The sequence below is a fragment of the Peromyscus eremicus genome, chromosome 1 (genome assembly GCF_949786415.1).
Source record: "Peromyscus eremicus chromosome 1, PerEre_H2_v1, whole genome shotgun sequence".
In the NCBI taxonomy this organism is placed as follows: Eukaryota; Metazoa; Chordata; class Mammalia; order Rodentia; family Cricetidae; genus Peromyscus; species Peromyscus eremicus.
Genome location: NC_081416.1, coordinates 64,363,192 through 64,379,033, shown reverse-complemented (window position 1 = coordinate 64,379,033; position 15,842 = coordinate 64,363,192). Strand labels below are relative to the sequence as shown.

The 15,842-nt window shown below is 42.6% G+C and overlaps 1 protein-coding gene across 1 annotated transcript in view; it reads right to left on the bottom strand.

Moving 5' to 3' along the window:
* The window catches only part of Tcerg1l (transcription elongation regulator 1 like), a 194,801-nt gene that overhangs the window by 42,126 nt on the left and 136,833 nt on the right, over positions 1–15,842 (bottom strand). Inside the window, exon 8 of the mRNA XM_059250417.1 lies at positions 417–486. Within this exon, the coding sequence (XP_059106400.1) occupies positions 417–486 (70 nt within the window). The remainder of the gene's footprint in view (positions 1–416; positions 487–15,842) is intronic.

Below are 15,842 nucleotides of genomic sequence, written 5' to 3'. Positions count from 1 at the left end.
CAAGCCAGCTTGATAGATACCTTCATGTCATGAAGTACCACATGAATTCTGCAGACAGGTCCACAGTTTTACTTCCAGATGAACGTCCAGACAAGGGCTGGATGGATTGCAAGCAAGACCCAGACAGGCAATATCTAGCCAGAACTGCCTGCCTTGACTTAGTATTTTACACAGCATAAGTCTGCCCTGAGTAGTGGACCACCATGGCCACTTCCACAGGGTTCTGGAAGCTGAGCATGTGTCCCTGAACTTCAGTGACATGTCCAGAGCAGGTGCCAAGAGATAGCCCATATCATCTGCTTCACAGTTAAACTGATTTTTTTTTTTTTGCTCAAATTCAATGTAATGGAAGTGTTTTCTTTTCATACACCACAGTATCTGGAGAAGACACACCAGGATAGGATAGTGCCACCTACCTATTCCTCTTAGTTTTCACACTTTGGTCCTCACTGCCATCTTCTGAACTGGATCCATCACTGCTTTCAGCTGAAAGAAACATGACATTATTAACACAGCTGAAGGGTCAGTCTTAGTGCTCTGGAAGCCAGCAGCCCATCCAAAAATTAGGAAATTGGATTTCTCTTAAACATTGACATTGTTCTTATGAACTTGCTTTCTTTGGTACATAGTCCTTTGAATTTCAGTAGAAAAGATACCTGACTGTTGATGTCAAAGAGGCCATCTCCAACCCCCATGTCTCCAGAGGTCATCAGGCCTTCAGAGGGACTGGATGAGTAAATAAGATAAAAAACAACCGCTGCTCCACCCTTGGGATCAGCCCTTCCCAAACTGGTACGAGCATCGCCTCTCTGCCAGTTGGCTGCTGAAGTAATACTTTCTCCATGTCGGCCTCCTGGTACCCAGGGCTTCCTTCCATCCACTGCAATAGTCACAGGCCCTTTCAGCATACTATATGATCTTCACCACAGACTGCCTGCTTCCAAAGCCCAACCATCTGAAAGACGCATTGCTGTATTTAAGCTGCATGGTGCAGCCCTGGAATTACTGCATGAAATGACAAAATGGCAAATGTGTGTTGGTGCCCTAAGGTCTCCTGTATGGCTGCAAGAGAGCAAAAATGAGTGAAAGATGGTTCTAGAGCCTCATCAGTTCTGACCCATTGCATGGACTGTGATCCCAGGAAAATAAGTAGTCTTGCTTGTGTCCCCCTCTGTGTCTGTATACTCTCAGATTCACCATCTCTGTAAGCCAGGCACACTGTTGACAGTGGAGAAAGGGTGGAGTCAGCTCTGCAGAGTGTGCCTCTATGTCCCCACACTTCTGCCTGGGTCACAGCCTCCCATCAGTTGCTGTGTATTGCCTTGTTCTTCCTGGAAGGCCTAGTGTCCCTGTTCTCTCTCTCTCTCTCTCTCTCTCTTTCTCTCTCTCTCTCTCTCTCTCCTATTGAGATAAGATTTTATGTAGCCAAGGCTGTCTTTCAACTCCTGGTCTTCTTACTCCCCCCTCCCTAGCTTTTCTTTTAAAATACTACATTTACCATTAGGTACTGACCTGGAAGCTTCATCTCTACTAGGGCTATCTTTCATAGTGCCGAAGTTGCTATGCACATTACGAGGAGAGAAAAGTAATCAATACTCTTATCCTGCTATGAACCCTTCCATATGCAATAATGACCAGCCTAGCAAGATAGCCCATTGGTGCAATAATGGCATGAATATCATAGATGCAACCAACCACTTTCAAATTGGATTTAAGGCTCACTCCACAAGACAGAATAGGTTCCTGGTACCATTAATAGGGCAAAGAACCCAAGATTAATTAGGTCCTAGGACCTAGGGGAGAACCTATTACTATTATTTTTCCAAATGGGCATAATATTCAAATGACTCAAGACTTATTGTTATTCCAGTGGAATAACACATCTCTCCACACACATAGAAAAGCTTCCTTTTCCAGTAGATGGTAATTAACACAAAGATCCACCACTGGCCAAAATGCAGAGAATAAGAGATCATGGAGCATTGAGCCCCAAATGGAACACAATATTAAACATCCAAAGCTCTCAAATCCCCATGGAAAGGAGCTGTGTTTGGAAAGATTTCAAAGACCAGAGGTGGTGGGTGACTAAAGTGAAACTGTTTTCTGAACAAACTGGGCCAGTTGCTCATATGAGCTAACAGGGGCTGTGATCATACACACAAGATAGGTACAAGATCAAGTCAGACAAAACACCATCATGGAGTGGGGGGGGGGTATTGGGAAATACCATCCCCTAGCTGAGGAGTTATTGGCAACTGATAGCTGCTTGAGAGAGGGAGAGTCAATTTTCTTCAGAGATGTGTCCCCTGAGAGGCTATCCATGTTCTAGTAGATGGCCCTACACCCATGAACACACTGGCAATACCAGTAGACTCCATGGGTTGTTTTGATTTGAAAAGAGAACCATGTAATTGTGAGGGAAGGTAGTGGTAGGGGTGGGATTGGGGAGAAAGGAATGAGGAATTGGACTTCATCAAAATACATTATACTCATATATAAAATGTTTATCGATCAAAAATAAATAAAAAATCAAACTCTACACTTTTTTTTCTGCCCTGCATTTAGGATCCTAGGAGTGCCTCAGTTAACCATGCTTCACCAGTCTGTCTATTCATATGTAATTCTGCTCTCAATGTGGGATCCTAGGAGTGCCTCAGTTAACCATGCTTCATCAGTCTGTCTATTCATATGTAATTCTGCTCTCAATGTGGGATGTGTAGCTATTAGTGGGATGAGAGGGCCAGATTCCAGAGGCTTCCAGCTCATCCATGAGACTACACATGTCTTCTAAGTACTTCTCCTGCTTCTGTGTTCAAAGGTATAATTCTAGTTTGGCTGTGAGAAGTAACTGACCAGTTTGTATCTACTTGTCTTTGCTGTAGACTTGCTTAGGGATGAAGAGACATGTAGTGGCAGGTCATCATGGCAGATTGGGGCAGCTACACCCTTTCACCCCAGCATACTCCAGAGAGGCCATGATGAGTGATAACCTCAAATGCAAAGGCTATCCAATAATGATTCAGATACTAGGATAAATATGTGTAATGTTGGTTATTGTTTTGGAGGCCTTTTGGTTATTTTGAACAATCTCAACACGAGTAGACCATTTTTGTCCAGATAAAAAAAATTCATAAATCACACAGGAAAATATTTGCACATTTGACTGACTTTAAAAGTACAATACCAAATAGAAAGTCACACAAAGTAGATCTATTGGGTTGGTCTCTGCCATTGCCAATGAGTGCAATCATCTTCTTCACTACTGTGAACCTGCGAGCCCTGCCACTCATGAGGGCAGTGCTGGGATAGGGAGAGGTTGCCATCTTCCACTGTCTTCAAGGATGGTGGAGCAGAAACAGCTGTGATCATGTACAAAGAAAATAACATACTACTTGAGGTTCAGAAGAAAAGTCCGAGGTGGTTTGAGCCAGCCAGCAGCAAGCCAGGTCAGTAATTCCCAAAAGGTAGGGGAAAATATTTATGGATTTTCCACCTGAAAGTGCCCAGAATGCCAAAGTTGAACCAGTTTACAAAGCACACAGAGAAACAGGAAAGAACTTAAGAGACTAGGCTGAAAGAAGCACATAGGCTGACTTCACTCTATGGGTCAGACATGGACTAAACACCTGAGAATGCAGGAAGCCATTTAGTAGCAAAGCTAAAGGAAGTTTCAGATACTAGACCTCACAATGGTGTCTTAAACATGACACCAGCAATATTGCCAATGTAGGGGCTGGGGAGACGGCTTGGTGGTTAAGCATGCAAACCACTCATATAGGACAGGAGTTTGGTTCCCAGCATCCATATAGCATGGCTCACAAAAGCCTGTAATCCAGCTTCAAAGGGTCTGATACCTTTTTCTGGGCTTTGTGGAAGGGTTCCAGGAGCCAAGGGGAGGAGACACAGGGAGCTATTGCCAAACCCTGATAGAGTTCTGTTTGGGAAGATGGAAAAACTCTAGGAGTAACTAGTGGTGATGGTATACAACATTGTAAATAAACTTAATGCCACTAAATGTACATTTTAAGATGGCTAACTGGTAAGCTGCATGCTATATATATTTCCTCAGAATAAAAAAAATCATGAACAAACTGTTTTATGGAAAAGATCAGAGCTCAGGAAAAATACTGCAAAGATATTATAGTCAAACACATTAATCCCTCAATTTACAGAAGTCCCTATAATTCAACAAGAAAGACAAACATGAATGTATTCCCAGGAACACAAAACAAATGGCCAACAAACCCCTGAGAATCACTCAAAATTAAAGAAATGCCAACTGAAATAAAGAATGGCTTTGCATTAAGTTCTGGTGATGTACAATGCTGGTACAGAGCACATCAGTGGGAGTGTGTATTGATTGATTGATCCCTTCAGAGGAAGATTTCACAATATTAAAAATTTAAGATGCATGCACCTGATGATATAGCAATTCCAATAATATGAAATCACACAATAGAAATTCTTGTGAAACTGTGGGTATATATTGACATAAGCAAACACATGTTCAGTTATAGAATTCACAGAATGTGGTTTATCAGCCAGCATTAAATGTTTGTATCTCTGAGACAATGTTTCTTTCTGGAAGTGGAGAGATTACTCTGACTATGTAAGAGTGCATCAGGTTCAGTCTGTGGTTGAAACTTCATAGGGAATAATGGAATTAAATAGTGGTAGGTGAGGCAGATGTGCATTCAAGTGAGATCCTTGGGGTGTGATTTGTATCTAAGTTCCAGATAGTCACAGCTTGTAGAGGAAGAGTCAATTACTCTTCCCTATCAACATTCCAGGTAAGCTATGTCCATAAGTACAACAGTGGTGTGACTGTTATGGGAACAACCAACTATTTTCTGGTTAAAGTTAAGGCCTGGTCTACAGGAAGAACCTGTGTTTGGTACTATAATTCAGGGGAAAAAAATGCTCGAGACTGGGGAAATTACAGACCTTGGAGAGGAGGATTCTGCTATTGTTATGTTAAATGGGTGTGATCTGCCTGTCAAATTCCTCCAAATATTTTTGCTTATATATGTAGATTACTGTTGCTGTCAGCTCACAGTCCAAGGAGCCTTGTTTTGACAGTGGGCAGCAGTTATTGCAGAGGTTTCATTAATGATGACTGAAATTGTTGGAAAGTGTCTATTCTGCTGATGTGGCTTAGTGGCCTAATGCTCAGCCCTAAGTGGAAGAAAATCTGTGTGTGTGTGTGTGTGTGTGTGTGTGTGGTGTGTGGTGTGTGTGTTGTAGAATATTATTTTAAGGTGTGCTACTTTTGTTTATGTTGCATTTGTTTAACTCTGTGAAGCTGTGTTACTGTGCCTGTCTAAAACACCTGATGGTCTAATAAAGAACTGAATGGCCAATGGCAAGGCAAGAGAAAGGATAGGTGGGGCTGGCAGGCAGAGAGAATATATAGAAGGAGAAATCTGGGAGGAAAAAAGATCAAGGAATGAGGGAAGTAGCCAGAGAAGGAGGAGGACTCCAGGGGCCAGCCATCCAGCTACACAGCAAGCCATGGAGTAAGAGTAAGATTTACAGAAGTAAGAGAATGGGAAAAGCCCAGAGGCAAAAGATAGATGAGGCTAATTTAAAGTCAAGGAAATGCTAATCTAAGGCAAGGCATTTATAAGTAAGAATAATAAGCTTCCATGTGTGATTTATTTGGCAGGCCCCCCAAAAGAGTAAAACAACAACATTTTGGCATACCAAGATGGAACTTGAATATCCTAGGGCCTGAGAAAGTTGAAAAGAAAAATAAAGCGAGAGGGGATATGGCTCCTTTAAGAGTTTCTGCCTGACAGTTTCTGCCAGTCTGTGAGTCCTTGAGTAGTTAGTACATTAAGTAGGAACAAAAAACTAAATAAGAATGCCTGCCACAGTGCAAGCATCGGCATTTTAGGTGCTCTAGGTTGAATGCAGTTCTCACCATGAATCTCTGACTGGGCTTGTGAGCTTTCAGCTTGGCTTTCCAGACTGGAGAAGTGGGCGGAACCAGCCACCAAAGCCTAGGGCAGAGGTCCACATCGCTAAGCAGTTTAAAGTTTGTTCACATGATCAAAAAGGCTAAAAGATTTGCAGTAAAAGAGATCCAGATGGAAAAACTCTAAACAGGTTACGGTATGTTTAATAATGTGCATAGGCATAAGAAAAAAAGGGAATATTCATAGAAAAAATGAACAGTTTATAAAATAAAGTCTTTAAAGAGAGAGTAAAAGAAAAAAGCCACATAAGATGGGAAATACACAGGGAGTCTGGATCTTGTATAATTTTTCTTGATTCTGAATTTTTTGAATGCTAACAAGCAAATAGCTTCTGGCAGACACAGGCTTGTGAGCAGGACTGCAAAACTGAACCAACCTAGATACTTTAGGGCCATCTTAACTTTAAAAAAGAAGTCAAAAAATGTATTTTTCAAATGGAAATAAAAAATGCTTCAGGTTTTGTTTCCGTAGGAGATGAGAAGCTGCAGATTCCTTCAGGGTTAATATGGATCTGGTTTGATCAGGGGAAACCTCCTGAACCTTAACAGGTGATATCTATCTGCAAAGTTTATAGCTGGTCTTCCCAGGACTTGGCCATTATCTCAAAATTTTCTCTCTGGGACCCTAAAGATACTTCATCCACAGATAGCAGGAAGCAGTGTGGAGAATACAACATTCACATTCCCAAGAGGCTTTTGGTTATTTGGTGGGCTATGGATATTTGTTATCATTTAGGGGATATGGGAATGATAAGATAAAAGGGTAGATTGTTGAATCTACTTTAAATAAAAGGATAGATTATTGAATCTACTATAAACTAAGGGACAAATATTGATCTCAAGTATTTTATATTTGTAAGGACTTTTGTATATCAATACAAATTTAAGGTAATTTTGTTACAACAAAATGAGAGAGAGAGAGAGAGAGAGAGAGAGAGAGAGAGAGAGAGAGAGAATAGAGAGAAATACATATTTCTATTTCTGCTTAAAGGATTTTTGTATGTTGATATAAATTTAAAGTTATTTTTGTCACACTGTATATATGTTTCTACTCTTGTTTAAAGGGCTTATGTATATTGATACAAATTTAAGGTTGTTTTTGTTACCATATACTGTATATATGTTTCTACTCTTGTTTAAGGTATTGTACTTATGCAGTTTACTTAAAAATATAAGGTAAAGTTCTAGTTTTTGAAAGCTATTTATTATAAACTATATAGAACAATCAAGAAACATAAGTCAGTATTTAGTCATTTATAACAATCAAATTTGTAGATATATGTTTTCTAGGTTAAATAGATATAATTTAGATAGATGGTCTTCAAATACTTCAAAGATATATAGAATATGGCATTTAAAATGTTTTGTTAATTTAAAGTTTTTCATGACAATGAGATACATCTGCTCCTGGCAGCACCAATTTACTTCAGAGTAGATGATGGGCATTGAAGAAACTCCTTATGGAGTTTGCTTTTGTTGTGGCAAGGTTAGCCACTGGGCAAAGAAACTGTTCTTGCCTTTTACTTCTGGCAATGTGCTATGCAGACTGGACATGCAGGACACACAGGAAAAAGAATTATTAAACTTTGCCAAAACAAGGCAGGGCAGTCTTTCAAAATTCCTATTTCACAGAAGTGTCTGCCAGATATTCTGGAGGACACAGAGGAAAGTGACTGATAAACTATGACAAAACAAGGCAAGACAGTCCAAAATTCCTGTTTCATAGGAAAGTCTGCCAGATACTCTAGGTCTGTAGGCTGAAGACAGATGCCCAAACATTGCAGAGGATCTTTGGTTGCCTGTCCAGACAGCCAAATGTCTCTGTTGTTAGATAATATTACATCCTCGTTGGTCATTGATGGAGTTGAAGACTAGATCATTATAGTTGCAGTTTTCTTTAGCTATGATAGAAAGTAAATTAGGTGTAAAATGTTAGATTCACTAATATAGGATAGAAAATGGAGTATTTTCTTTTAACTGCCAGACACAAATGAACTGGAATTCATTATACTGTGAATGTAATCTTTACTTGATAATTGTTCTTATTGTATATGGTCTTATTATGTTAAAATTAAAACCTTTCATTTTTTGTTTAGATGAAAAGGAAGAAATGTTGTAGAATATTATTTTAAAGTGTGCTACTTTTGTTTATGTTGCATTTGTTTAACTCTGTGAAGCTGTGTTACTGTGCCTGTCTAAAATACCTGATGGTCTAATAAAGAGCTGAACAGCCAATAGCAAGGCAGGAGAGAGGAATAGGCAGGGCTGGCAGGCAGAGAGGACAAATAGAAGGAGAAATCTGGGAGGAAGAAAAAAGAAGAAGTAAGAGAAGAAGGAGGACTCCAGGGTCCAGCCACTAACTACATAGCAAGCTACAGAGTAAGAGTAAGAGTTACAGAAGTAAGAGAATGGGAAAAGCCCAGAGGCAAAAGAAAGATGGGATAGTTTAAAGTTAAGGAAAACTGGCAAGAAACAAGCCAAGCTAAGGCCAGGCATTCATAATTAATAACAAGCCTTTGTGTGTGATTTATTTGGGAGCTGAGTGGCAGGCCCCCCAAAAGAGTAAAAAAACAACAACAATGTGTGTGTGTGTGTGTGTGTGTGTGTGTGTGTTCCCTTTCCAAGGCTTCAGAGACATCAGGGAACATAATAGAAGAAGGTGTGGAAAAAATGGAGAACCAGAGGAAAGGGGGAGAAGTTCCCTCCATGTTGGACATGCCCTCCACATTCTCCCCATGTCGGACGTGCCCACCACTATCTTGAAAAAGAGTAGTTGTGAGCATGCTCGTGAGCCTGGGCCCATTCAAATTTCTTTGTGGAAAGAGAGCCTTATAACACTCACGGGATCCTCCTGAGACCTTTATAAGCTCTGTATGAGGTCCTTCCTTCCTGAGATTACATAAGAGATAAGCAACTGACTGGAATGGGACTCTTCAATAGTGCAGCTGTGCCTAAGTTGCCCAGGGGACTGGCTACTGTATGGTTGAGTTGCCTAGGTAAGCAACCACAGTATATACATTGACTCATCAAGCTGGCTTGGACAGTCCTTTCTTTTGTCTCCTAGTACCTTATCTGATACAACTACACTTTCCTTGTGTCTCTCCAGGGAAAGTAATGAATCTTTGGTAACAGAAACCATAATGGAGTGAGACTGCTGCCAGCAGAGTGGGAAGCTAGCTTTGCAGCAGGGACAAAGGCCAGGGAGAAGGACACAGACTAAGCCCACTGCACAGCAGCTCCACCTGCAGGTCTAGCCAGGCACCCACAGGTACTAGCACCGTCTTCTTGGTGACCAGTGCAATGACAAAGAAGCTCTTGCTAAGAAAGAGCATGGGCTAAGTGGGAGCCGATGCTGCAGGCTGCCCATCCAGGAGGTGGATTCCATGGGATGTTTTGTTTGGGTGACCTAGGTTTCCTGCTGAAATTCAAGAAGGAAGCTCAGCATTTTGGTAGAGATCATAGAAGATGCATCTCCAAGATCATTGCCAAGGGCTTCATTAAGTGTGCTATCCATATCCTATGCTTTAATGCCACAGTGAACCTTCCAGCCTTCCTTTCCTTAGCCCAGAAATGGGTAGCTAGGTCTCCCAAGTTGGTCTGCTCCTCTTGCCTCAGGGCCTGCAACATTCCATATGCTTGTACCCCCATATGTGACATCCCGTGCCATCAGCTCTATCTCAGGGGCCATCAAGGCCACTGGCCCCGATGTTCAGTGTGCTTGGTTGCCACACCCTTAGAAGGCACATGGCTTCCTGACCTGCATGTGCTCACTATCGAAGGCAATGTCAATGTCAAGCCTGGGCTATATTAACCTCAATTAAAAAACAAAACTGATTGGTTTAGAGAAGAACCAAGTCCCCTCCTCCTTCCCTTCCCCTCCCACCTCCCCACTTCTTCCCTCTTTCTTTCTTATGCTAGGTGAGAAGTGAGTGAAAGCTAGGTTCTGGGAAACCACACTGATTAGGGTTGTGTGGTTCCATGTAACAGGCAGGGGCTGAAGACACAGAGAGGGACACAGGTTCTTTCTTGTACAGAGGAATGGGAGCTAACTAACATGGCTCAGCCCTGAATTCTCATTAGCCTTGCCTGACGGAGGCCAAGATGCTAAGGCCAACATACTAGGCCCCCCACCCTGACGTTAGCGTCTCTTGACTTGACTTGTTCCTTTCCTAGCTGGAGTCCATATTAAACTCTACTACCTGCATTCTGTCCTCAGCTTCTGGGTAAAGTCCATGTGGGACTCTCTCAAGAGACCATGGCCTCTCCCTTCTTCTTCTCTGATATCACATACAGAGGTTGACCAATATAGCCATTGGAATGAACCTTAGAAAACAAGGTACCTGCCGCCTTCACTGTGCAAACGTCAGTCCGAATCCTGGATGATACAAAAGGTACACCATTCAGAACTCAACTCCACTGTAAGCTTCAGGCCCTCACACAGAGTTGAACAGGTGGAGTCTGTAGCCAGAACCTTCCACAACTACCCAATTCTTCTTGAGCTAATGAAGCACACCCTTACATTTTTGGGAGGGTTCCAGCATTTGCTTTTCAGTGGCCACCTGGTCCCTTTGTGATGTGGAGACCCAGTGCATACTGTCCTGGCCACATAATGCCCGGGAAGTGGCCCTTTCACCAAGCCGCAGCTGTGTTTACCCTCAGGATGATTTTATATCCTCCCTAGTGAAATGCACGTCACTGTGAATCCACACTTATCCTGAATATAAATGACTAAAATATTTGCACAGCAATTGAAACTGAGTGAGCTCTTGCTTGTCTCTATTACATCCTGGTAGGGAATAAAGGATTGTTAGCCATGCCTACCTGCACCTGATTTCTCCTGTGAGACCTGACCAGGCAAGCTCTTCTTCAGCCTCAGGTCAGACCCACCAGCCTTCAATTCCTGGTACCACATATGATAGACTCATGAGTTCAGCAAGATCCCCTTTCTGCATCCCTTCCTCTGTAAAGTAGGAACATAGATCATGGAAAGCAGAGATGCCTCCCAATAATGTCACCAACTGCTGCAGGCCGCAGGAATATATCATAAGAACTCAGCTGGTTATGGCAAAGTCACTACCTGGAGGAATCAGGGAATTCCTCCAGAGGAAGCCAAATCCCAAGGAGTTTTTGGTGTTACTTGGCTTGTTATATATCAGCTGTCTTCTATTATGAAAATCATGTGTGCCTTCATAGTTTTCCCAATTGACTTTTCCCTAAGAAGGGTTAACAGTGTGGACTGATCACTCTCTGGACATACACATTCCAGGTATTTGGAGAACAGCCTCAGGAAAGGCTTTCTCTGGAAACAGATATCTCCCTTGGCCACTTTCAAGGACTAGCAGTAATAACAGTCCACATGCAAGTCTCCTGATTTAAGGTAAATTCCACAAGGAGACACCACCTAGGTCAGGTGGACGTTAAGTAATAGCTTTACACAATTCAGCTCAGACCCTCCTTTCTTACGGTCTTATTAACTTCATAGACTTTTAACTCCTTATCTAACCACTTCTAGGACTATTTAGATAACTTTCTGTGCTGACAGCTCTGCTCAGCCAGAACCCCAGTTCAAGCCTCCCTGTAATTATCACCATTGGCAGCATCCGGCCAGGTCCATCCCCAGATGGAGGAGAGTACTTTATCAGAGATACCTCTGTATTCTCTAAGAACAGACTTAACCATCCAGGCTACCGGTTTGAGAAGGCCTGGCGGATGTGCTAATTAAGCCTTACTTCCTCCTTTCCCAAACCTTACCTCCAGTTCCAGATCTCCCTTTAACTATCACCAGAGGCATCCAGCTGTACACAGGTTGCCTAGTGACTGAGCACACTTTCCCCCACCCTGCAGAAAAATGGCAGGTAGCTTGGACAGATATGAGCCACAGAAAAAAAGAAGACAGTTTTACTTTCTCCCATTGACCTAGCAACTTATAGACTCTTAACATTTTCTACCAATCACGTTTAAGATTATAGTTGAGCACATAAGAGCCCTCTTCTTAGATATTACCTGAATTCAGCCTTTAGTTAATTCATTTCCCCATTGGTCACTTCCCTTTGGGGTTGCAAATGATAATTAATGGTTATTGCCTCCCTATGTGATTCTTATCACCCTTCCATTTGACCCTGGAAGCCTGGCTTTATATACCAGGACTTCCAGGGCACAGGGGGACGGAGAAGAGAAAAGAGAATGGAAGAACTAGATGGGTAAGAACTTGAGAGGAACAAACTGAGAAGGGGAAGAACTAGATTGAAGGGCTAGAAGAGAGGACTAGAGGAATGAGATGGAAGATGAGGAAGAGTCAGATGGGGAAGAACAAGATGAGGAAGAATGAGATGAGGAGAGAGAAGGAGATGGGAGAGGAGATGATATGGGAAGGAACAAGATGGATGAGAACCTAGAAGGGGCAGAACTAGATGAAGGAATAAAATAGAACCTAGAGGGGACCGCAGACAAGTATAGAGAGAAATCAGGCTAGAAATGAGCTAAATACGAGAGCAGAATATAAGCTTGTAACTGACTCAGAAGAATAAAGTGTATGGACTAAGGAGTTTCGTGTACATAGATTCATTTCTTCTCATCAAAGATTAATTATCAGCTGGTTGTAGATTCTTCCCAGACCCTGGGAGGGGACTATCAAGGGGCTGGACCCCCATAGTCCCCGATAACCAACCTCACTTAAAGCCTGGGAATGTGTTAGGACACTCAGAGAGGAGACTCAGAGTTTCTTTGTAGTTATCTAGTGATGGCGATTGTCCTATACTATGTAAGTAGCCCTGGATAAAGAAAAGTACCTAAAGAAGATGGTGGGCCCATGTCAGAAAGGCTAGAGATGGCTCCCAGTTGCTTTGAAGATGGAGAAATGGACCAAGGAAATCAGAAGGCCACCAAGGATGGAAAGGAGGAGGACACAGATACTCCTCAGAGCCTCAGAAAGGACAGGCCTTGCTAGCACGCAGGATACTCACATTGGACTTCTGCACTCTGGTACTGAAATCTGGTCTTTTGTTTCAGTGTAGGACAACTTTTGGCAGCTTATTACATCAGCAATTCATGCCCAAATCCTGTGGTGCCCTCCTGCAGGGCTGTGAGAATTTCAGGAGCCAGGTACAGGAACTTCTTGTTAAACATTTCTCTCCATCCTCTGCCAAGAGGATGCCTGCTGCTTCTGTCCCATCCCAGGCCTCCTGTCTCTTCAGGGAGGAGACAGAACAGGAGGAAGAGAGTGGAATGATCACTGCCGGACTTCCTGCCTCTCCTCTACCCTGAGGAAGTGCTCAATGGCCAGGTATTTAATGTAATGCACTCTGATGTTTAGTGCTGTACTCTGCTAGACTTCCCAATGAAAGGACCTCCCAGTTCAGGAACAGGATGCACTCTGTGGACACAGCAGGTGGGCTCCAAGGACATAAAGCTGCCAGTACACTAGCCAGATGGCAGAGAGATTCCTACCCATTTCCAGTAAGAGTGGACATTGCTGCTGCTGATCAGCACAGGAAGAACTGCACCTCTGACAGGCTTGACGGACAGTCTGATGGAGAGACAAATGTGAGTGCCTCTGATGGGAGGAGCTTGCACAATTCTAGAGTGGGCGGGGCCTCTACTTCTCATTGCACTGTAGTTCAGCAGCAAAACTGCAGAGCATAGAACATCTGGGTGCATTACAAGGTAATTAGAGGGTAACTGGGATCTTCTCTGGTACTGAAGAAGTACCTCAGCAAGGCCAGGAGAATGAAAAGGTCGATTGCCTCCTTCCCTGCTGAATGACAAAGGATAAGCATTTGAGCCATGCTCAGTAAGTAATCCTGAGCTCTACTCCCCTGGCTAACATCATGAATGTACGCACCACACACACACACATGCATTCACACACATACTTATATACACACACTCAAACACACGTGTGCACACTCATATATACATAAACACATATACACATACACATTCATATACACATATACATTCACAGTCACATATACACATACACCACACACATATACATACATGTATGCATACTCAGACCATACATTCATTAAACAAACATACACACATGCACTCTCATATGTACACACACATGAACATATATACATGCACACTCATATTCACACATACCACATATATTCATATACAAATTTATTCACATATATACACATATGTACTCACATACATATATGCACACTCATGCACACACACATATATTCATATACACTCACACACAAACACATACCTAAACATACACACTCAGACACACACATTCCCATACACACAAATATATACATGTGTACTCATATGCACACACACTCATATATTAACAGTTATATACACTCACATACACATAAACATGTACATTCATATACACACATATATTCACACAATATACATATACACACATACATATACACACATGTAGGCTCATATACATTTACACAAATTCATATGCACTCAGTGCACATTCACACATACACATTTCCTCATATGCATCACATATTCTCTTTTTCTCTCACACTCACACATGCTCACACACATAAACATTTCCATACTTACACACCAAACTCATACCCTCTCTCTTCACACACACACACACACACACACACACACACACACACACACACACACACACACACTGCCTGATGTCAGTTAATGTGGCTGACATTGTACAAAGTTCATTCATTTTATTTGCCTCTGGGAGACCAGTGGGGATTGACAGATCAACCAGAATGCTAAAATGTTCTGTTTAGAATAGAAAGAAACATGTATCAATACACTCTAATCCAGACTGGATCACAGCTGAACAAAATATAAAACAAAAGTCACCACTGAGAACAACCTGCCTGGGCCTGTTATACCAAGGCCACATCACCTGTGAAGAACGGTGCCATGGGAAGGTGCCATGAGGCTGTTGTGGGTTGGAGATTATCAGTTCTCCCCTCTTTCATTAATTAATCTCCAGAAACACCCTAGATGCTTGCCAGGTCTCATGGAGTTAGAAGTTCTGGTCTCAAAGTACAAGTCTACCTGGTGACCAGAAACTGAAATGGAGGCCATTTGCCTGTCCTTTAGAAACGTGTGGGAAAATGCCCGCTGTCTTGTGGTCTTTTCTTAAAGGTAAAAATGTCCTTGTGGTCACACATCTCACAATTGCCTGTCTACCCATCTCAAGGGTGTACTGGCCTAGGTTCTGATGTCACCTTAAGCTACGCAGACCTTCCTGGGTGTGTCCTTTAGACTTGACACTCAGCTTTGCATTTGAACCTAGGAAGAGTGATCCCTGTTGGTGGCATGAAATGGAGCACTGACCTAAGTGACCTGGGTGACTGAGGCTCCTTTCCTCTACCCCTGGCCCCCTTCCCAGGTGACCCTGCAGAGGCTCCGGAGGGACCTCCCCATCTCTCCCCATCTGGTGCAAACAACGGAAGTAGGAGAAGAACTGTGCACTGAACCCTTAGTAACTTCATTTCTTTCTCATTCCCGTCAGTCCTTGGGGCAAAATCAAAAGAGCGCATGCTGGTTTCTGGAAGAAAGTTGCTCTTAAAGGTGCAGAAAGCATCATCCCCATCCACGGAGCAAATGAAGTCATTGCCAGGGAAAACCGCGCCGACTGCTTCTCGGAGGATCTGAAATCCTCCCACTCTTTCTGACCCGTGCACCTTCTCTAGTCTGAGATCCAGGAGCCACTGATCTGCAGGGCTTGGAAAGACTCTCTGGTGATGAAAATGTTCCCTCTAATTCAGATGTCACTTCATCAAAAGGAAAAAACACAGTCACAAGTCCAGTCTCCTCGTCCCTGAACACGGGAACATTTTAACAATTTTGTTTTGGGCTTTGTTTTTTTTTTTTTTTTCACAGTAAAATATACACCTAGGACATATTT